General features: G+C 39.5%; 2 protein-coding genes across 3 annotated transcripts in view; one reads left to right on the top strand and one right to left on the bottom strand.

Annotated features, from left to right (window-relative positions):
- Positions 1-8,457: 8,457 nt before the first annotated feature.
- LOC113072347 (gastrula zinc finger protein XlCGF8.2DB) overlaps positions 8,458-24,381 on the bottom strand; it is a 38,027-nt gene continuing 22,103 nt past the window's right edge. The window contains exon 2 of one of the 2 annotated variants that reach the window (XR_003280286.1): positions 8,458-8,927. Coding sequence is in view for 1 of the 2 variants with exons in the window: in XM_026245369.1 (XP_026101154.1) it covers positions 14,967-16,060 (1,094 nt within the window). In the remaining variant the exon portion in view is untranslated. Of the gene's footprint in view, positions 8,928-13,975; positions 16,061-24,381 lie in introns of those variants that run through there. The other variant, XM_026245369.1, reaches the window with a different exon arrangement.
- LOC113072346 (uncharacterized) lies at positions 16,210-23,859 on the top strand. The gene is made up of 2 exons (XM_026245368.1): positions 16,210-17,099; positions 17,219-23,859. The coding sequence occupies exon 2, from the start codon at positions 17,906-17,908 to the stop codon at positions 20,072-20,074; it is 2,169 nt and encodes a 722-aa protein (XP_026101153.1). The 5' UTR covers positions 16,210-17,099; positions 17,219-17,905; the 3' UTR covers positions 20,075-23,859.

Genomic DNA, 24,381 nt, shown 5'->3' with positions numbered 1-24,381 from the left:
TTCAAGAATCCCCCGCAAAGTCCCTCTGTTAAAAAAAAGGCATGTGCAGAAGAGGTTACAATTTGCCAAAGAACACATCAACTGGCCTAAAGAGAAATGGAGGAACATTTTGTGGACTGATGAGAGTAAAATTGTTCTTTTTGGGTCCAAGGGCCACAGGCAGTTTGTGAGACGACCCCCAAACTTTGAATTCAAGCCACAGTACACAGTGAAGACAGTGAAGCATGGAGGTGCAAGCATCATGATATGGGCATGTTTCTCCTACTATGGTGTTGGGCCTATTTATCGCATACCAGGGATCATGGATCAGTTTGCATATGTTAAAATACTTGAAGAGGTCATGTTGCCCTATGCTGAAGAGGACATGCCCTTGAAATGGTTGTTTCAACAAGACAATGACCCAAAACACACTAGTAAACGGGCAAAGTCTTGGTTCCAAACCAACAAAATTAATGTTATGGAGTGGCCAGCCCAATCTCCAGACCTTAATCCAATTGAGAACTTGTGGGGTGATATCAAAAATGCTGTTTCTGAAGCAAAACCAAGAAATGTGAATGAATTGTGGAATGTTGTTAAAGAATCATGGAGTGGAATAACAGCTGAGAGGTGCCACAAGTTGGTTGACTCCATGCCACACAGATGTCAAGCAGTTTTAAAAAACTGTGGTCATACAACTAAATATTAGTTTAGTGATTCACAGGATTGCTAAATCCCAGAAAAAAAAATGTTTGTACAAAATAGTTTTGAGTTTGTACAGTCAAAGGTAGACACTGCTATTTTTTTGAACACACCCCTTTCAACTAATTGCCCAATTGCACAGCCTTAAGAGCGTGCATATCATGAATGCTGGGTCTTGTTTGTTTTCTGACAATCTACTGAACCTACTGGTAACTTGTTTGCCACGTAGCAATAAAAAATATACTAAAAACCTTGATTATTCTGGTTAGTCACATTGTACTGCTATTATTTTGAACAATACTGTATATATGTTTAAGCAATTAACATTAAATTCTAAAATCTTAAGTAATTCTTACTTTCTCTATTCTTGCAATATTCAAGTGTTCGTGTGCCTGAGTAATATCTGCATCCCCCGGAGTCTGAAGAGAACACAATATGCTAGTAGACAGCAATCCTCGTGAGAGAGAGAGAGGTCTGGTGTGGAGGTGGATCTGGAACTGACTTCTCTTGATTATCTGTCTTCACAAACTGCCCTGAAATACAATTCAAACATTAACAATGATTGTTATAAATGTAATGTAAGGCTCTTACATTCATAATGCTCATTTTGGAAATATAGTTAATATCAGTAATATGCAGCATGCACGATACAAGGAAGTGGTCAGTAACTACACTTTGAGGTATGATAACTATATCAGTAAGGCTACCTTTAAGAAAAAATAAAATTAATAAATTAAGTTTGTGTTTAAAAGTTTGTGTTTTACACCTCCGCCACGACCAGTCTGATGGGGCTCATGCTTATAACAGTAGTTTGCTGGAGTTTAGACTAATGCTAAATCAAAAATGCCTATCAAAATTAACACTGGAACAAACACAATCTTTATTGATTGGACAACACAAGTACTTCTATTTGAGCGTGTAGAACAAAAGTCATCATAGCAGTTATTTGAGAATTGGCTTACTAGTCATAGGGAGCAAAGTGTCCTTGAGATGTTGTCCAACAGGAGGTCTAAAAAGCCTAGGACGCTACCAGAAAAGATTCCAATTATTAACAAAAAGCAGTTTCTGTTCTTTACACCATGACAATAACCATTCGTTTAAAGCAAAAAGTCTGCTGAACCTTTCATGTCCTCCTCTATATGTGGGATGTGGTCGTGACACGATGATCATCATGCAGGCGATATGCTGCGCACCGTCTCAATCAGGCTCCTGAAGTCCCTCTTCAGCGTCTCCTTCTGCCATAGCATGGTGTCGTTAACCCCAGCGTGAAGCACGTCCACTCTGATGCTCCCCTCACCCTTCAGGATCACGGGAATCTGTGCAGAAATATTAAGAACATGAGCACCAGGGAAACAGTGAGTGTGGACTTTACCTTCAGGTAACATAGCACGAACGTGCCGGACGATGGAGTCTCCGATGATCACAGCGTTGTGTTCTGTCTCGCGAAGTGGAGCGAATCGGGTTCTGGCGGAGATCCTGAGGACCGGAGGCGGCGGATGGAGAGAGGTCGTCGTCCAGGGCCTGGTTCATGTCTTAAACTGTGAAATAGGGTGAAGGACATCTGGGAAGATCGTGTCCTGGGTACACCGGGCCTTTGCAGAGAACCACACAGAGTAGAGGTGGTAGTAGGGTTAGCTGTATACTTACCCTGGACTTATGAGCATCAACCCCTGAATATTTCCAGCACAGCTCTCCACTCGCTCAGCTGGGCCTGCTTCTCCACGATATCGTGGATCTGTTTCTTCACGGCCTCCAGCTCCTTGTTAGAAATAAACAAACTAGAGAATAGGGGAAATGCAGAAAAGAAAAATTTTAATATGGAAAACATACAAAAATATCTTAAGATACCAGAATTCACATGTTTAGATTTTACAGATGCATGATGATATATTGTAAAAAATAAATATGAAGTTATTTAATAAGCTTTCTCGGATCACCTGTGTTTTCTATCTCTGTCAGCAGCTCCCATTAGACATTTTCTTGGAACTTCCTCTCTGTTTTAGAGGGTTTTTAAGACACTCCTGAGATCACTGTACATTTTTTTTTTTTAATCAATATTTGTTTACAATGAAAAATCAGAACAAGCTTGAAACAGTGGTTTGAAATAGTTTCAGCCCATTTTAGACCGCAAGTGACGTCACTGATAGACTCTACAGTGCAGACTTTTAGGTTAAATTAATTATCTTAACTTTACTTCATTTATCAATTGACAAATTACCATCAAAAACATTTACAAAGCAATCAAAACCGATCCTTTACGCATAAGATGTAATTAAAAGCCCAAACTTTCATTAATAAGAGCTCAAATCTAATATGCTATAATGTTAATTATGTTTCTATGCTAGCGTAATACTTGAAAAATACCATACCATAATCACAGAGGTATAAATATTAATAAAAAAGTACTTAAAGTAGACTGTGGATAATATTAACGTGTAATTACTTAACCAATCTGTCGCAGTTGTTGGCCTTTTCTTTGGTATAACAGACGAGAAACAGAGAAAATGTCAGACGAGTCCTCTCCCCTCCAGCAGCTGATGTGTACGCGGTTGCCATGGTAACTCAACGTTTAGAAGGCTAATAAAACCAATAAAATTTAAAAAAAAAAAAAAAAAGGTTTTGGCGACGTTAGACTTTTGTTTTTAATTTTTTATACATTTTATCAACCTACTTATTATAAATTGTAAAACTCACCTCAGAAAGCTAATTCTACTGTCAGACACAAGCTGTGTCCAAATTCAGGGTCTGCATCCTCCTTAGGATCCTTCCTACCCGGTTGAAGGAGGATGGGTCCTCCGACGACCGCAAAAACCGGAAGTCGGTGTTTGTGAATTTGGACAGCCTACCCTTCTTTCAGTTCCCTCCCTTAACCGTTGCTCATATCCTGTCGCCTAGCAACCGTGACAGCGCTAAGCAAGACGCGGGTGAAGAGCTCATCGTTCTCTCCCCGGAGCTTTATAAACACTTCTGTCTGCTCTTTCGTCCTTAGAAGCGTTAAAACAGCTTCAATCACTAACAAATAAGCTGTGTGTAAGGGGATATTCACACAGGCAGTAAGGAAGAAGCTAGTTTACGAAAGTAAACGTTTTTTTTTTTTACATATACACGTACAAATGTAAAAAAAAAAAAATGCTTAACGCTAAAACAAAATGCCTAACTAGAAAACAACTGAAAATATATATTTTTGAAAAGCCAGTTTTTAAAAAACATCGAAAATAATACTCCTCCCCCACTCCGCTACCGCTCGCTTCGTCCTGCCGAAAAGAATTATGGGATAGGTAGGACGCGAAAGGATCCACCACACCCATCCTTCCAATTCGGGGAAAAGGAGGACGCATTTGTGGGCCGCATTTGAAGGATCCTACGAATTTGGACATCCTTTGTCGCGGCGCTGTGACGTGACATCCTTCAAATAAGTCCTCCGAAGGATGTAGACCCTGAATTTGGACACAGATACAGTTGAAGTGAAAAGTGCCTCAAACAAACGCGCTGTCCTCTTGATACTGTATCTGCAGCAGATGAGATGGTGTAGCCAGTCTGTGTCATTATTTCACGTTCATAACTCCTTACGAGATAGAAAGTTTCACAACTCTTTTCTTGTCAATGCTGTGCGCGCGGTGCGTCAGTTGTGGAAGCGCGCGCCTGTATGTCACGTCACTATATATTAAAAGCATGTCCATATTCTGACTTGGTGAAAAGAAACATATTTTATATTTAAAGAACGTTTAATCTTGTGTCTGAAGTTTAATTACACTTTTTAAATAGCTCTATACTCAGAGAGCATATAAAGAACGTACAAAAAATATGGTAATGATATTACGTGCATACGACGTTGTAGTTATGTTGCCAGTAAGTCATGAAGTTACCAATATATTACCAATAGAGGACCTATCTGGGACGTTCTTGGTTATCTGGTCACATTGGAAGGACGTAATGACGACGTTGTGAGTTGGTAATGTGATGGTAATAAAATTACGGGCATGCGACGTCGTAGTTACGTTGTCTGTTGGTAAGTCATGGAATTTTTACGTAACTATTACGTCGTGTGTGAGCAGGGATGGCGTACTGGCATTACATTTTAAAATACTATACAAAATAATTAATCAGAATACTTACTCCTGCTCACTCACGACAAAGAACTCCCCGCTCAAGCTCGCCGTCTCTGCAAGATTAACGATGGCAGTTTGCACGCACAGCCACTTAGAAGATTTACATCTGGCAGACAGGTTGCTGACGTCGTCAAGCTTCGTTTGAGTCTGCGCGTCAGAAACGGAAGTGCTAAAAAACGTTAAAAATGGGCTTCACTTGTCTCAATTGAGTTCCAATGGGGTCGCTGTGTCCATTTCTTTTACTGTCTATGGTATGAATGCGGTCCACCATGTTTATGTTATCATGTGACCTATGACATTATAACAAGCGCACCAACTTCAAATATATTACTGACTGCGGGGGGCCAAGATGGCGTTCATCTGTGCAGACACGTTTTGAGTGTGTCGTCAGGCAATTAAGAGATAAACATGAAACTACTTCTGAAAACCCTGATAAACTTGACTGATTAGTTCTTCTTCTACTACTGTGTCGTTTGTCAGGCTCATATGGGTAAGAATAGAAACAGGTATAAGGCTCAGGTTAATACAGACATGGCGACTGACAAATGCAAAAGTGTCGACGAGATGGACACAGAAGAAGAATTTGCGACTACTTTTCCATGCACTCCGAGTAAAAGTCCACCGGGGAAAAAGGGGAAATTAAAGATTAACATTGATGAGAAAATTGATTCACTCATTAATGCTGTCGCTGAACTCACATCGAAATGTGACGGTACATTTCAGAGAGTCGAGTCCATGGAGAGGGTCTTGGAAAATACAGCTTCTTCTATTACCTCTCTTTCTACCACCGTAAGTGAACTGTTACGTGAGAGCAGATCCCATAAAGAGAAGATTCTGAAACTCGAAAATAATGTTGCTGCGCTACAGCAAGAAAATAAGCAACTGAAGGAGGCATGTATGGGGATGCAGAACTACAAAAGAAGATGGGATCTCAGGATTTAAGGGGTAAAGGAAAATAAACCAGACAGGGAGAGTAACACACAAGATATTGTTATCAAGATCCTTTCCAAAGTATCTCCAAAGATTGCGCACAAACTTCCAGATGTTGTGGATTCAGTTCATAGACTGGGACAGAGAAGAGGTGATGGTCACCCCAGAGTGATAATTATTCAGTTCGCCATGCGTCTTTATCGAGATACAGTGTGGAGAGATGCTAAAGACAACCACTATCTGAAGGAAAACGGGCTACACATCAAAGAAGATATGTCTTCGGAGGAACGAGCCGCAAGAAAAAAAGCATGGCCACTGGTGAAACGTGCGAGAGAAGAGGGCAAGAAGGCCGGCTTTCGAGGAGGATTTGCCTACATTTAAGGCGTGCGCATCAGTGTTCCTGACGTCACCTGAGCGGATGGTGCCCGTCAGCAGTTATGGATACATATCAGGGTCAACGGAAGTGTTGTGATTGACGTAATGTTTCATGCTTTCTCAGTTTTCACTTTCTCCAAAGGTACTTGTTCTATACTGGTTAGTTAATTAGTTTGTTGTAACGGCTGACTACAAGTTTGGTAAGTTCAATTTAATTTCTTTAAATGTTCGAGGCATTCGTGATGCTGTTAAAAGAAAAGCTATATTTCTTTTTGGGAGACATACAGAAGCTCAAATACTTTTTTTTCAAGAGACTCATTCTTGTGACTCTGATTCGAATTTTTGGAAAACCCAATGGGGAGATTGCGCAATTTTTTGTCATGGATCCAATCACTTAGCCTAACTACGTCAGACTTCCTACTTCCGCTCAATTTCATTTCGCTTCTGTACTCAGTCTGATACAGCGTCAGAGCTTTCTGTTTGCCATCGGTCTGGAAACAACCGGGCCAATCAACGAACAGAGGGCGGGCTGAGAGCCGTGACGTGGATGCGTAGATTAACTTCGCATAATCTGCAAAAGTCGTTTACAGCCATGTTCACTCCGGTATTTCGCTCGCATCATCATGTGTTTACAACAGGTTTACAGTGGAAGTTCAATCATAGATTTGAGTTCGATGCATGATGTCTGTACTTCGATGCGGCTGTACAGGCGCATAACATACGTCATAACTAAACGTTTCTGATTGGCTTACGGGTAACCAATGATTTTAAACTTCAGACAAGCGCCCCCTAGCGAGAGAGAAAACACTTCTCTATTATGCCATTCCAGACTCTGTCTACGAAGCAAAGTGAAGTAGCAGAGTCTGGTATTACCAGGCTACCAATCACTCAGCAGGTGTCGCAATTTTCTTTAACAAATTCAAAGGCAATGTTTTGGAGTCTATTCGTTCAGATAATGGAAGATGGATTATACTGACTGTTAAACTGGACAATTCCACTTTAATAATTTGCAATGTCTATGGATTTAAAGTTCGAGTACACAATTTAGAAATGTTTAAGAAGATTTGTGAAACAATAACAGGTTTAAAGAAGTATAAGGATGGAAATGTAATTATTGGGGGTGATTTCAACGATGCTCCAGATGTTAATTGGAGAAAAGCATGGCTGCTCCCTTACAAATTTTGTATTTCTAACAAAGTCAGAGAAATATATCCAACTAATATGTGGCTTTCTAATTTTATGGATAGTCATTTTGGAAAGATGTTTTTTTTTTTTTACCTTTTCAGTTAAAACTAATCTAATGATAACACTGAATGTGAAAGAAATTATTTGCTACTTTCAGAATGAGGATAAAAATATTCATAATTTTGTTAATTTTATCATCATGAATGGCAAATTTTTCATTCATAAATGTAGATTGTCAAAATCTCCTCCTTTATACAAGGTTTTCTCTAACGAGCTCACTCTGTTAATGAAGTCTCTTAAAATTTTTAAAAAATTCAAAAGCAATGTCTATTGTAAGATATTATGAATCTGTATTTGGCATATTGTGAATGTCTCCTTTTATTTATTTTTTTATTATTTATTTTTTTAATCATCTTTGGAGTTTTTGTTTTTTGATGCCTGTTTTGTTCTGTAATATTTTCTTTTTTTACATATTTTCAAAAAAAAAAAAATGTATATATATATTACTAACTGCGACAGGTTTAATATTAACTATCTAAATATTTTGATGTTGATGCAATTTGCTCCTTTTGTGGTCTTGTTGAATATACAGGTGCCCTTTTATTGTTATTGTAGTTTAACCAATACATTTTGTGTTGTTTTTCAATTATAACTCTGTTGAAATGCCCCACAGTTTAATCCTTAAAGACTAAACACCGCATATCATCAGTAACTTCACAACCCTACCTAGTACGGTTTTCCTCAGCGTTTGCAGTATTTGTAATATCTGCACAAAGGAGACGTCGATCAGGTGCTTGTAGATCTCACCTTTGGAGAAGAATGTTGATTTTACACTTGAAAAACGTGAGTATTACTAAAAAATTAAGATTATCACAGGAAGCATATCTAGCCCACCCCAACACTTATCAACAATAATAATGATAAATGGTGACTTATAATTATATATATATTTGTAAAACAAATTGTAATTATTCTTTTTGTCATGTCTATGCATGACTTCACACTAGACAAATGCAGCCAAGATGAATACATCTAAATATTCAGTCAAGTAATGAATGAATGAATGCATGTGTTAATGAAACAGTTAGGCTATATTTTATTTACTGACAACAACAGGAGACATGAATAAACAAGTAAAATAATAAAAGTAACCATCACAATAAATAAATATAAGTCAACATCAGATGAAACAAAGCTTTATTCAAACATTGTTCTGTTTTTGAAAGTGTACAGACGGTGAATCCATATCCGTCCATCAGGTCTGCTGCAGTCAGACTCAATCTGATCATGATGAGAGGGACATCGAGGCTGTCCTTGTCTGAGTGCACAGAGAGGATGAGGAACACCATGATGAAGACCCTGAACAAGAGCAGGAGAACATGTGCGGGACGATCTGACTGCTGCTGTGAGCACCTGCTCTCCATGAACACCACGACCTGGAAAACACTTACACAGAGTAAAACGCTTTATATCATGTTGTCAGCATTCTATTTATTGCTGAATTTAATTTCAGATTTTTTTAATTCATGTTAATTTGCTGTAGCTTCATTATTTCTGTGGTGTAGTGAACTGGACTGGTGAGCAGAAGGTTTCTGGATCAATTTCCACCGGTGTGTCTTTACTCCAGGTGACTCCAGAGGGATTGAGATCCTGTAATAGAAGCACTGTAAGTCACTTCATATAAAAGTGTCTGGTCAAAATTAATACATGTAAATTTGAAATTTGTGAATGCATTTTTGTGTCTTGAGCACAAATGCTCAATAAAGCTGCTTATTTCTTAAAGCTTTTTCCTTCAAGGTGCTACTATAATATTAATGCATGCATACATTTAATACAGTTTCTGTTTTGGGTTTTAAGGGGTCAGGTCATCTAAACGTATAAATTCAGTCATTAATGACTTGCCTCCATTCTGTTCAATCCTTTGTTCAAACACAAAAGGTGATTTTGGTCAGGTTTCTCCTGCTGGTTTGTGTTCATACAGTATCAGTCAATGGAGTCTAACAATTTCTCATTAATGCAATAATCTAATCAACCAATCACATGGCAGTTGCATCAATGCATTTAGGGGTGTGGTCCTGGTCAAGATAATCTCCTGAACTCCAAACCGAATGTCAGAACGGGAAGGAAAGGTGATTTAAGCATTTTTGAGCGTGGCATGGTTGTTGGTGCCAGACGGGCCGGTCTGAGTATTTCACAATCTGCTCAGTTACTGGGATTTTCACACACAACCATTTCTAGGGTTTACAAAGAATGGTGTGAAAAGTGAAAAACATCCAGTATGTGGCAGTCCTGTGGGAGAAAATGACTTGTTGATGCTAGAGGTCAGAGGAGAATGGGCCGACTGATTCAAGCTGATAGAAGAGCAACTTTGACTGAAATAACCACTCGTTACAACCGAGGAATGCAGCAAAGCATTTGTGAAGCCATAACACGCACAACCTTGAGACGGATGGGCTACAACAGCAGAAGACCCCACCGGGTACCACTCATCTCCACTACAAATAGGAAAAAGAGGCTACAATTTGCACTAGCTCACCAACATTGGACAGTTGAAGACTGGAAAAATGTTGCCTGGTCTGATGAGTCTCTGATGATTTCTGTTGAGACATTCAGATGGTAGAGTCAGAATTTGGCGTAAACAGAATGAGAACATGGATCCATCATGCCTTGTTACCACTGTGCAGGCTGCTGGTGGTGGTGTAATGGTGTGAAGGATGTTCTCTTGGCACACTTTAGGCCCCTTAGTGCCAATTGTGCATCGTTTAAATGCCACGGCCCACCTGAGCATTGTTTCTGACCATGTCCATCCCTTTATGACCACCATGTACCCATCCTCTGATGGCTACTTCCAGCAGGATAATGCACCATGTCACAAAACTCGAATCATTTCAAATTGGTTTCTTGAACATGACAATGAGTTCACTGTACTAAAATGGCCCCCACAGTCACCAGATCTCAACCCAAGAGAGCATCTTTGGGATGTGCTGGAACAGGAGCTTCATGCCCTGGATGTGCATCCCACAAATCTCCCATCAACTGTAAGACGCACTCCTATCAATATGGGCCAACATTTCTAATGAATGCTTTCAGCACCTTGTTGAATCAACGCTACATAGAATTAAAGTAGTTCTGAAGGCGAAAGGGGTCAAACACAGTATTAGTATGGTGTTCCTAATAATCCTTTAGGTGAGTGTATATGTTTGTTGACGGTCACCTACAATTATTGGGTTTCGTTTACCATCAAACCTCCACATCATTTGACTCCTTAAAGACAATCAAGACTTGCATCTTCAACCCATACGGTTTAAACATATTATTCATTAGCATTTACTCAGAGTAGCATGTGTTGGTTATAACGGGAGCAATATCATTAACCAGTTACCCCCAATTTATTTTTGCATGGAGACAGAAATGACATACAAAATAAAAAGATTTTTGCTCATGATTCTTTCTGACTAGATACATTATCAACATTTGTCCACAAAGCTAACACTTCAAAGTTTACTGTTCAGGAATCAGAATTATCAGAATGTTATGATAATAGAGATGTGTAAGCTCAAACATAAAAATATTAAAAACATATTTTTTAAATGTATAAAAAAAAGTATTGATGTAGGATATGAGTTTAGCAACACGGGGTAGCTAAAGCCCCAAGTCTACCAAAGCTTCAATTTAAATCTCATAATCCAATCTGTAAAACTGTGAATTTTATGAAATCTTTTCTAAGGCCATGTTATGTGTGTTTTTAGAAAAGGCTAATCTGATTGATTTATGGCACTTGTCATTTCTGTAAGATCTCACATGTAAACACTCCTGTGTGCTTTGTCTGTGTTTTTGGCTATGAATACTCCCGCATTCATGATTCTATTGTTCTCACCAAAGGAGTCTTTCACACCTCCACCAGGTATGACACATTGTCCACATTATTCTTTTATCATTATTCTTTTGATTTTAGTCCACCTTTATTAGCCTTTGTTGTGGTATATCAAGCTTTACAAAGACACCAAGCTGCAATCTCTCTTTAATCGGAGTATGGATTTAGCCCTTATTTATCAAAAGTCTTACTATAAAAATACAACAAAACATTTTCTTACGACGTTACGTGAATTATTGTGACAGAAATGCATTATGAAGAAATGCACTTGCTATTAGTAGCATTAGAGCTAACGTTAGCATCAAGCTACATCAATTTATTAAATTATTAGTACACTTTTACTCAGAACTCACTTTAAACCCTGGTCGAGTATTTTGTAATAACATTTTTTTGCGATCACGGGTGGAATTTGGTAATTTACTGTTGTAAAAATATGCTATTTATAGCCTTTTACATCTCTGCACAAGTTAGCACTTCAGATGTACATTTTTTATATTATTTACAAAAATGCCCCAGATCTCAAGAAAATCTCATACGAAGCTTTTCTATCGTAATCGTGGGTTTATTATTCGGATATTTTGTGTTTACAGAGGTGTATCAGTGTTATTATGGCCAGATAACAACCAGGAAGTGTACAGGAACCATGTGACACGATGTGGCGTGTCCTGTTATGACACTCTTAAGATTGACATGGCGAAGGACAAATCAGAGTCTGTCTTACACACAGCATGAGCACTGAGGAGCAAACACACAGAGACAGCGCTGGGAGAGATTCTGTCTGAAGAAATATGAAATAAACATAGTAAATATATCCACAAATATGAATCTTTGGTCTATAAATCCTTAGACGCTGTTCAGTGAGTCTATGTGAACACAAATAAACCGCTGCAGACGTGGCTGAATATGAATGAGTGGTGAATTTCTATTCAAAATGTGGCATACTACGGATTTATTATTTTGCACTCCTGACATAAATTACTAAATAACTGTCACTGCAACAATGTTTTATCAAATTATTGGTCAAATATCGGACCTAGAGTCTTTAAACTTTCAATTGATGCACAGTTTGTCCAGATCAAGTAAGAGAGTGATGTTTAATGTGCTGTGAAAGTGAAACAATAATAAACTGGGGCTGTCGCCGATCCTTGCACACAAAGGGGTTAATAACATTCTTAACTTTTGAGTTAAAAGAATCAAGGAGAAGATCAACAGAGTCTTTAAAGAGATCAGAGATCAATATATCAATGAAAATACAGAAATTATCAGATAATGCTGTCCTTAATAACAATTGTAACAATCTGCTTTATCGGTCAGGTTTATAATAGTTAAAATGGGGTCAGTTTAAAATGTGTGAAGTAAAACAAAGGGTTTTAAAAATATGTGACAAAGACAAATGTAGAATTAATAAATAAAGTGTATTTACAATATTTGCAGGGAACATAAAACAACACAATACAACTAGAAAGCCTAGGCCTTTCAGTCTTCCATTTTCATACCATCAAAATAATCCTTAAGATGTTGTAAGTTCCAATGTAAAAGTGTCCACACGTGTATATACAAAAAGTCAAAGGAAGTGATAATCCAAAAGGTACCATTGTCCATGTAGTAGGTATCCCCTGGAATGTGTGTCTTAAAATGTTCTTGTAATAAATTAGATAAAACTAGGCCCTCCCACACAGGCACTAATCTGCCTGAGGAATCAGAAACATGAAAACGTATTAAAAATCAGATATAAACTCAAATAATGGTCCCAGCATAAACCAGTTCCTCCATTTTTAGTAAGAAGCTTAGAATTGGAAATGCTGGAGAGAGGGATAATGTGTCTGGTGAGCAGGGCTGTGGCTCTCTTGTTTCCGGTGGCTGAAATATGTTGTCCTAACTCCCCTGGCTGTTTTCCAGAAAGCCGTCCATGGGTTTTTGGAGCTGTTCTGATACATCAGAACATGGTGTCCACGAGCAGTGCTTGCAGTGCTTGTTTGGCTGCATGGTGTTATCAGTGTCCTTGTGGGATATGTCAACCACATGATGACTTGGAAGCTGATCTGAAGTCCTAGGGTCACTCTACTGAAGGATGATGGAAGGCAAAGTAGATACTTTCCTTTAGCACACTTGCACCAAGTGTTTAGATGTAGGTCATCCAATTTAAACAGTTGACTATGGCCCCAGAAAAGATTGAAGTTGTCTGTGAAGTTGAAGTTTTGAAGGTATTAAAGGGATAGTTCACCCAAATAGAAAAATTATGTCATTAATAACTTACCCACATGTCGTTCCAAACCCGTAAGACCTCTGTTTATCTTCAGAACACAGTTTAAGATATTTTAGATTTAGTCCGAGAGCTCTCAGTCCCTCCATTGAAGCGGTGTGTACGGTCTACTGTCCAGGTCCAGAAAGGTAAGAAAAACATCATCAAAGTAGTCCATGTGACATCAGAGGGTCCGTTAGAATATTTTGAAGCATAGAAAATACTTTTTGGTCCAAAAATAGGAAAAACTACGACTTTATTCAGCATTATCTTCTCTTCCGTGTCTGTTGTGAGAGAGTTCAAAACAAAGCAGTTTGTGATATCCGGTTCGCGAACGAATCATTCAATGTAACTGGATCTTTTTGAACCAGTTCACCAAATCCAACTGAATCGTTTTAAACGGTTCGCATCTCCAATACGCATTAATCAACAAAAGACTTCAGCCGTTAACTTTTTTAATGTGGCTGACACTCCCTCTGAGTTAAAACAAACCAATATCCCGGAGTAATTCATGTACTCAAACAGTGACTGACTGAACTGCTGTGAAGAGAGAACTGAAGATGAACACTAAATCTAAAATATCTTAAACTGTGTTCCAAAGATAAACGGAAGTCTCACGGGTTTGGAACAACATGAGGGTGAGTTATTAATTACATTAATTTGCTATCCGGGTGAACTAACCCTTTAAGTTTTATACTGTATGTTCTTTGTAGCCATGTATTTAGCCCAAGTAACTGTGGAAACATATTAGTTCCCCTTGCTGGGAGTGGTCCACTTATGAATGACAAGTCTTCAAAGTGTTTCAAGGAGTTCACTGAAGTCCTTCTTAAGGAGTTCTGACTGCTCTTTCCGAATATCATTCTTCCCCAAATGGATGATGATTTGATTTGCAGTCTTGTGCTTCATCAGAATGTTCTGAAGTTCCCTGTTCACATCACAGATGGTTGCTTTTAGAAAGCAGCAAGTTATAGTCCTGCTACGGATGTTTCTGATAACAGAGTCGCCCACTATCAGAGTCCTGAGCTCGACTGTGCTCTGAGCTGAATGGCTCTGTCAGCTCGTCCTTGAGCGCCTGTTATGAATCTGATTTGATCCATGTTCAGTCACATTTGGGGATTTCTCACCCACATTCCTTAAACTTTCAAACCTGTTCTAAAGATGTATAGGGGGTGCCAGAACACCAGTGTTTGCAAGCCTTGTCATAGTCATATCTGGGGTAAAGGATGCTACCGCAGAAATATGAGATGCTCCCTGTTTGTGCTATTGATTAGTCTGTTGATCAGTTTTGGTTTGTGGCTATAATCTTGGTATTAACTGCATGCTGAGGGGGTCCGTGATGACGGTCTGCTATGTGTTTCGAATGTATTGGAGGTCCAGCAAGTAACTTTGTTTCAAGAACTGTAGCAGCTTGTAAACACCTTAAATCATAAATCTGTCTTATTCAGCATAAGGTAAATAATTAAATTACTGATGTCCATGTAAACATAGTCACTGAAAGCAAGTAAAAAGCTTTTTTCCAGTATTAATTAACATGTCTCTCAAGGGTTCCTTTACATGTGAAAGAATTTCCACACTAAGGACAGATAAAAGACTTTTCTGTGTGAATACACATATGCTCATTAAGTCTTCTTTTCTGAGTAAAACTGCCTCCACACTGTGAGCAGCTAAAAGGTTTTATTCCAGTATGAATTTTCATGTGATTCCAAAGGCTTGCTTTATGGCTGAAAGCGTTTCCACACCGAGAGCAGCTAAAACGCTTTATTCCCATATGAATTAACATGTGATTCTTTAGGGTTTCTTTACGTGTAAAAGTGTTTCCACACGTAGAGCAGGTGAGAGACTTTTCTGAGGTGTGAATCAGCACATGCTCGTTAAGTTGTTTTTTTTGTGTGAAACTCTTTCCACACTGAGAGCAGACGAAAGGCTTTATTCCAGCATGAATTAACATGTGATTCTTCAGACTTCCTCTGCGTGACAAAGACTTTCCACACTGAGAGCAGGTGAAATGCTTTTCTGAACTGTGAGTTAGCAAATGCTCATTAAGTTGTTTTTTCTGTGTAAAACTCCTTCCACACTGAGAGCAGACGAAAGGCTTTATTCCAGCATGAATTAACATGTGATTCTTCAGACTCTCTCTACGTGACAAAGATTTTCCACACTGAGAGCAGGTGAAAGGCTTTTCTGAAGTGTGAGTTAGCAAATGCTCGTTAAGATGTCTTTTCTGAATGAAAGTCTTTCCACACTGAGAGCAGACAAAAGGTTTTATTCCAACATGAATTTTCATGTGATTTTTAAGGCATTCTTTGCGTGTGAATGTATTTCCGCATTCAGAGCAGGTGAAAGGCCTTTTTCCAGCATGAACAATCATCATGTGTTCGTCAAGATTTCTTTTCTGTGTGAAACTCTTTCCACACTCAGAGCAGGTGAAAGGCTTTATTCCAGTATGAATTTTCATGTGATTCTTAAGGTAGTTTTTACGAGTGAATGCATTTCCACACTGAGAGCAGCTGAAAGGCATTTTGACTTCTTTTCTTTGAATGTTTTGTTGCGAGCAACTTTTTTCAGTTTTGGAGCAATTCACTGATGTTCCTTCAATGATGACATTCTGACACTGATATTTCTCCTCCACTTTATTTAGATCTTCTTCTTCTTTCACGTTCATCAGGCCTAAAATGAAATGATAAAAATGACATAAAAGACATAAAAATGATGAAAATCAATTGGTACATTTGGAGAACAAAAGGACCTTAGTTTCTTAATTCAACACGTCAGCTGGGGGGTGGGTTTGTTACTGTGGGATTTTTTTTTTTTTTGCCAAATCCTAATTTTACAGCCCAACAGCCCAAACTCTTGATGAACATAAAAAAGATGATGAATACAGATTTATATGAGAATGAATATATATTTGGGCATTGTGATTTTAGTTCAATAATTATCTCTTTAATATTTCTATTATTTAATGGGATTTCACTAAATATTAAAATTGCTGACTTTTGGTTAGAGACCACGCTCACTGACTGAATTCTGCACTTTGGTGAATTCTCTCATCAGAAACAACAAAGCGCAAATGTAAATGCCTTGTAAATAAGGACCTGCTTACACCTGGCCATGCATTTCTGCTGATCGGATATCCAACTGATTTTTTAAAAATGTTTACGCTTACACTTGGCCACATAAATGTGTCGTCGCAAAACGGATTTATATTTCAATTTAACTGAGATAACGTCAACGTAATCCCCCTATTTTATTTTTTTAATAAACAGCTAATTTCAAGATCAAAGACTGCAATAGGAGAACACACAGCATCTGTGTCTTACTACTTTTAATGAAGATGATTGTGTGATTACTGTCTGTATCTTACTTTCAGCTTCATTAAGTTTGTGTGTCATCTTGCTGAACAGATCAGATTCTATATCAGTCTTCAATGCATTTCGGAGGGTATTTCAGACTTTTTACATGTGTCCAGGCGTGCTCTTTTTGCGCCATCTACTGGTAGGATGTAGCGGGTACAATTGTTTATGTTTGGGTTTCTGCCCGATCCCATTTTGCTGAGACACATGCTATCTGTAGGCTGTAGCTGCCGGTTAGCTCCACTAAGAATGAAAGAAACGTGAAAATTTGAGATAAAATTAAGAAATAAGAGTGAAAGAAGATAGAGAAGGAGATAGAGGACTATTTAGCCCCCTCTGGGATGTCAGCTCACGAGGTTTGTGTTCTTTAAATGTTTTTTCTGTGATTAATGTCTTATCAACAAAGCTGTAACATTGGATTAGAACAAGCTCTGATATCTTGTTTTTTCTTTATGTTGTTTTCTTTTGTGAGCAGTTCTCACGGGTTGTCAAGACCAGAATAAACCCTGTTTTATAACTCTACATCGTGCGTTCGTTGATCCTTGAGGGTGCTACAGTGAGAACTCCCGTCTGCTGAGCGCGGGTAGATAATGGACGGTGCCGACAACGAGCAACAGGTGCCACCATCAGCCACGGCGATGCACAGCAAGGAATGAGCCACCGCTGGAAGGTTCAGGTGCCCCGAAAAATAAGTGTTGCCCCGGTTAAAGGACTAACTTGAATTCTTCTACAAGAGAGAGAGAAAAATGGACTGTTAAAGGAATTAAGACTAATCTCTCTGTGTTGATGAACAAAACAAAAGACTGGAATATTTTCTATTGTTTAGATTTCTACTGCTTAAGTGACTGATATTCATACACTGTTAAATTTGATGTTGTGATAAGTAACCTGCACATTCAGTGGATTTCAGTAAGTACCAGAAGATAAATATTCTGGCTTGGTAAAGATATTTAATAGTGTTTCTTAGTTACAGTTATTTAAATCTTGACTTTAAGTTATATCTAAAGAGTTATAACTGTGCTTCAAGGTTACAACAGTAAGCTAAAATAAGATCAACATTCATTCACTCATTACCAAATCGAATTTAAGCTGCTTCATTAAATTCTGCACTTAAGACTAAGTTACAAATAAAAATTAAATAGAATAAATAAAAACTCCAACAATGGCAGAGCATGAGGTTAATCCAGAAGTAAATGAAGATGTTGATGTTGAACAACCTCATACAGACAAAGAATTAGCAGCAGAAGGCACAGCTGATGATGTCTCTACTACCTCACAAAGAGCACGGAGAAGCCAAAGAGTCCGTACACTGACGGAAAAGGGCCAAGAATTCCACAAGGAGCTCATAGAGAAGGCTGCATGTCGTTTTAGAGGACACTATGAGAAGTGGAAAGCTGCTGTTAAGGACGCTAAAGGAGCCATAGATGATAAGTACTCAGAGGATCTGCTACAGCACCATGTCTCCAAGGTTTCAAATGCTTTTGAGGGTGTGAATGCTGCCTATGTTGAGTTAAGACGCATTGAATCTCCAGATAATGAGACAAGACAAAGAATGGATACATGTGAAGCCATAACAAAGACAATTATCGGAGCAGTAGCAAAGTGCTCTAACCCAAGTAAATCTGAAGTTCAAGGAGATGCAACCTGGAAAGAGACTGAGCCTATATCTAAGTTAGTAGCCTCAGACAAGATGAGTGTAAAGTCACACCACACTAAGCTCTCTTCTCGCTCAAGGGTCTCCTCTAGAAGCTCCAGCAGGCTTTCAGCCAAAAGACAAGATGCAGCTGCTGATGTTGCAGCACTGCAAGTTCTGCTTGAACAAGAAACTCATATGAAGGAAATCGAAAGACAAGAAGCGGAAATAGCACAAAGACAGAGAGCTCTAGAAGCTAAGCGTACAGAAGTAGAGCGACTTGAGACAATAAAAAAGCTAAATGCAGCAAAGGCTCGACAGCAGGTGTATGAACAAAGTGAATGTTCAGATGAAGAGATATACAGCCTACTTCACCACAGTCCTGCCAAAAACAATGAAGTCAAGTCTGAAAACAATGACTCACATTGCAAACAGTGCTCTTCACCGCAAATTATGACACCTCAACGAGAAGTGAACACGACAGATCTGGTCAAAGCATTTGCAGAGTCTCTTAGTGTAAGCCGTCTTCCGGTACCAGAGCCTACAATATTCAGTGGCGATCCTATAAGATATAATGATTGGAAGATTTCCTTTCAAACTTTGATCGACAGGAAAAATATACCAGTTGAAGAGAAGACTTATTACCTGAGAAAGTATGTAAGTGGGCCTGCAAAGAAGGCAATAGAAGGCTACTTTCCGCTTGGCACAGAATCAGCATACTATGCAGCATGGTCAGTTCTCGAAGAGAGGTATGGTAATCCCTTCCTCGTAGCTAAAGCCTATCGAGACAAACTCGATGCATGGCCAAAGATAAGCTCCAAAGACAGTATGGAACTTCAGGCATTTGCTGATTTCCTCTGCTGCTGCAAGACAGCCATGTTACAAATCAAGGGGCTTGAAGTGTTCAATGACTGCAATGAAAACCAAAAAATGCTTGCAAAACTCCCAGATTGGCTCACTTCAAGATGGAATAGAAAGGTTATGGAAGTGCAAGAGGAAAACCACACCTTCCCGAGCTTCAGCCAATTTGTGGACTTCATCTCATGGGAAGCCAAAATTGCCTGTAACCCCATAACATCTCTTTTCGCTTTGAAACCAATTGAAATTGAAAGTACAAAAACCCAAAGGATCAAAGGCTATGGAGCAAAGGTACTGGCAACTAACTTAAATGAAAGATCTGTCAGTACTAGTTGTGCGTACTGTGAGAAGTTGGGTCACAGCCTACTTAATTGCTGGAAGTTTATGAGTGAGAGTATTCATGAGAGACTAAATTTTGTTCAAGACAAGAAGTTATGCTTTGGCTGCCTAAAGTCTGGTCACCACTCCAAGGATTGTGAAAGCAGAGCCACCTGTGATACATGTGATAAAAACATCCAACATGTCTTCATGATAACCGTACCAGAGAAGAAAGAACAAGAAAAAGTCAAACCAGCAGTGACAGGACAAGACAAAGAAACCCAGACACTTTACAAGACGATACCATCACACCAACAACAAGCGAAGAAACATCTAACAGAGTCGCACAGAATGTTGATGACACTCACACATCCTCCATTGTTCCAGTATGGGTGTCAGCTGAAGGCAAGCCAGAGCATGAAGTTCTTTTGTACGCGCTCCTTGATACGCAGAGCGACACAACCTTCATTCTCGAAGAAACAGCACAAGCTCTGCATATTAAAGGTAAATCAGCTCAGCTAAGGCTTACAACCATGTCATCAAGAAACACAGTTGTGTCGTGTCGCAAGCTCTCAGGTCTACAAGTAAGAGGATTTTATTCAAATAAGACAATTTCCTTACCAGTAACATATGCAAGGGACTTCATACCTGCAAACCGAGATCACATTCCAACCACTGGAACAGCCAAGGCATGGCCTCATCTTGAATGCATGCGGAGGAGATCGCTCCACTACAAAGCTGTGATATTGGCCTACTGATTGGCTACAACTGCCCCCAAGCACTTGTTCCTCGTCAAGTTGTGTCATGAAACGAAAATCAACCGTTCTCACAAAGGACTGATCTGATGGAGTATTGTGGGTTATGGCAATCCATGTCTTGATTATGGAGATCCTTTCGGAGTAAATCATCAAGTCATTGTGAAGGAAGTGGTGCCAGATATTCAAACCTCCTCAAACTTCACCAACAAGGTTCACTATGTTTTCAGAACTCAAATAAAGGAAATGATCTCCCCTACAGAGGTCCTGAAAATGTTGGAATCTGACTTTGTTGAGAAGTTCCCAGATGATGTAAACATCTCTCAAGATGATCTCAAATTTCTAGCAAAGATAAGGAAAGGCATTAGACACAAGGAGGATGGCCATTTTGAAATGCCACTCCCATTCAAGAGTGAAAGGCCTAACCTGCCAGATAACAAGGCATGTGCTATTCATCGCCTCAAATGTTCAGGAAAAAAGCTCAAGAGGAACAAGCAGTACTACATGGACTACAAGAAGTTCATGGATGAGATAATAGCCCTTGGGGATGCTGAAAGAGTACCAGAGCAAGACATCGACAAGAGACCAGCTTGGTACATCCCACACCATGGGGTGTATCATCCCCAAAAACCGGGAAAGATTCGCGTTGTCTTTGATGCCTCCGCCAAGTTCAGAGACACCTCACTAAATGACCATCTCCTGACTGGTCCAGAGCTGACAAACACCCTGCTTGGAGTCTTGTATCGCTTCCGAAGAGGCCCAGTGGCTTTCATGTGTGATATTGAAAGCTTGTTCCACCAGTTTCATGTGAATGCTTGCGATCAAGATTACCTACGGTTCTTGTGGTGGGAGAACAGAGACCTCGAAACTTCATTCACTGTCTACCGAATGAAAGTACACTTATTCGGCGCAGCGTCCTCTCCAGGTTGCGCAAACTATGGCCTCAAACACCTCGCAGCTGAAGGAGAAGGAAGTTTTGATGAAGAAACCATCAAGTTCATCAAAACCAGCTTCTATGTCGATGATGGACTAGGAAGTGTCGACACTGAAGAGCAAGCAATACAGCTTGTCAATGAAGCACGCAAGCTCTGCAGGATGTGCAACCTTCGGCTGCATAAGTTCATCTCAAACAGCACCCAAGTTCTAGCTTTGCTTCCAAAGGAAGAATGTGCTGTAGTTGCCAAAGATCTAGATATGGCACTTGGTGAAGTGCACGTGTTTGTTGCAAACCGTGTCGAACGCATCAAACAAGGTACAGAGTCAAAACAATGGTGGTATGTAACTTCCAAAGACAATCCGGCAGACCACGCCTCAAGAGGCCTTACAGCAGAACAACTTGTAGCTTCAAACTGGTTCAAGGGCCCAGATCTTCTCTGGCAGAAGGTCATAACCAGTAGTGTACTCAAGGTGGGAGAGTTATCGAACAGTGACCCAGAGGTCAGGAAAGTTCAAGTCCACACGATACAAGTAGAAGAACAAAGGTCATTGTTAGATTGGCTTCAGAAGTTTTCAGACTGGTTGAGAATGATTAAAGCTGTGGCCAGACTCAAGCGCAATGTTAAAGAAGCAAAGGATCACAAGAAGTCATGTAACATTGTTAACCTACAAGAGACAAAAGAAGCAGAGGTAACCATAATAAAGATGGTCCAAGCAGCAGCGTTTACTCAGGAAATAAAAACCTTACAACATCAGGAGGTGATGCAGACCAAAAACAGGGTCAGCAAGTTATGTCCATTTCTCGACAACCAAGGCCTTCTTCGGGAAGGCGGACGCTTAACACATGCTGCTTTGCATCCTAATTTCAGTCATCCTGTGATCCTGCCAAAAAACAGTCATGTGTCTACATTACTCGTCAAACATTTTCACGAGAAGACATACCATCAAGGAAGAGGGATCACGATGAACGAGCTGCGAGCTAATGGATACTGGATACTTTGATGCAGTAAGATTGTTTCATCTTACATCTATAAATGTTTAAAATGCAGAAGATTCAGAAGGTGCACAGAGCAGCAGAAGATGGCAGACCTCCCAGAGGATAGGATGGAAACTACACCACCATTCACCTACTGTTGGATGGACTGCTTTGGTCCTTTTTACGTCAAGGATGGCCGCAAGGAGTTAAAGCGTTATGGATTGTTAATCACCTGCATGTGCTCCAGAGCAGTACATCTTGAGATGCTGGATGATCTATCAACGGATTCCCTCATCAACTCTTTACGTGCATTCATAGCCATCAGAGGTACAGTTCGGCAGATAAGATGTGATCAAGGCACGAACTTTGTCGGCACCAGAAATGAGTTTGCTGAAGCATTCAAGGAAATGGATCAAGCAAAGCTGGAAAAACTGGACTGCGAGTTTCTCATGAACACCCCAGCGTCAAGTCACATGGGTGGTGTCTGGGAAAGACAAATTCGCACCATAAGAAGTGTACTCATGTCAATCCTGGATCAATCCAGCAAACAACTTGACAGCTCTTCTCTAAGGACATTCCTTTATGAGGTAATGGCAGTCATCAATAGCAGGCCATTGACTACTGACCAACTGTGTGATCCATCAAACCCAGAACCTTTAACGCCAAATCACATACTGACCATGAAGTCAACAATCATCTCCCCACCTCCAGGAAGGTTTGTAAAGGAAGATCTTTATCTCCGTAAGAGGTGGCATCGTGTTCAACTCCTCGCCAACACCTTCTGGACAAGGTGGAAAAAAGAGTATTTGTGAAACCTTCAAGGTAGACAGAAGTGGACCAAGGAGCATAGAAATGCTAAGGTTGATGATATTGTTCTCCTGAAAGACGAGATAACTCCACGCAGCCAGTGGAAATTGGCAAAGATTGCTGAAGTCTACCCTGGAAAAGATGGAATAGCGAGGAAGGTGAAATTGTTAATGAGTGATCAAAACCTGGACGAAGAAGGAAAACGTACCTCCAAACCCGTTCATCTGGAAAGGCCCATTCAGAAGACAGTCGTTCTGATGGAGGCAGAAGAAGATTCTCAACCTCGCTCTGCCTAAAATATAGTTCATATTCTTTAATTCATAAGCTATTCATTAGTCATAGTTGATAATTTGTTCTTTAAAAATCACAAGTGATTGGTGGGAGTGTAACAGTATTAGCATTTAATGTCCCATTGAGCTGTGTCCAGGCGTGCTCTTTTTGCGCCATCTACTGGTAGGATGTAGCGGGTACAATTGTTTATGTTTGGGTTTCTGCCCGATCCCATTTTGCTGAGACACATGCTATCTGTAGGCTGTAGCTGCCGGTTAGCTCCACTAAGAATGAAAGAAACGTGAAAATTTGAGACAAAATTAAGAAATAAGAGCGAAAGAAGATAGAGAAGGAGATAGAGGATTATTTAGCCCCCTCTGGGATGTCAGCTCACGAGGTTTGTGTTCTTTAAATGTTTTGTCTGTGATTAATGTCTTATCAACGAAGCTGTAACATTGGATTAGAACAAGCTCTGATATCTTGTTTTTTCTTTATGTTGTTTTCTTTTGTGAGCAGTTCTCACGGGTTGTCAAGACCAGAATAAACCCTGTTTTATAACTCTACATCGTGCGTTCGTTGATCCTTTAGGGTGCTACATATATACACACACACATTTTTACTCTAGCCTAAGACTATCCCACGTTTTATGTACAAACCAGAATAAAAATATAAAATGTTCTAATCCGTGTGTATGGGTTTCTATATATATAGGAACACACACACACGAATTAAAAAATATATATTTTCATTCTGGTTTGCTCTTAGCAAAAATAAATAAAATCCTTCAAGTTCCATATGAGGAACAAAATGAGAACGGTCCAGCGTTAAGACCACACTAACAGCAATAATTCTTATTAACTGCTATTGTTCTTGATTTTTCAAACTGTCTCCAATTATGCCTTAACTGTGCAAGCAAAAATTGAGTATGGTATATTTCAGCTGTTTTAATGCGCTGGTGCCTCACGCGTACATATTCATTGTAAACAGCGCAGTTCAGCATGAGCAGCGGTCTACTGTGGCATATTTTTGCTCTTTATAATATTCGTCCGTTGATACTGAAACACACGTGAACCACAAAGCCTATT

Source organism: Carassius auratus, unplaced genomic scaffold (genome assembly GCF_003368295.1).
Source record: "Carassius auratus strain Wakin unplaced genomic scaffold, ASM336829v1 scaf_tig00008911, whole genome shotgun sequence".
Classification (NCBI taxonomy): Eukaryota; Metazoa; Chordata; class Actinopteri; order Cypriniformes; family Cyprinidae; genus Carassius; species Carassius auratus.
This window is presented reverse-complemented; position numbering and strand designations above follow the sequence as displayed.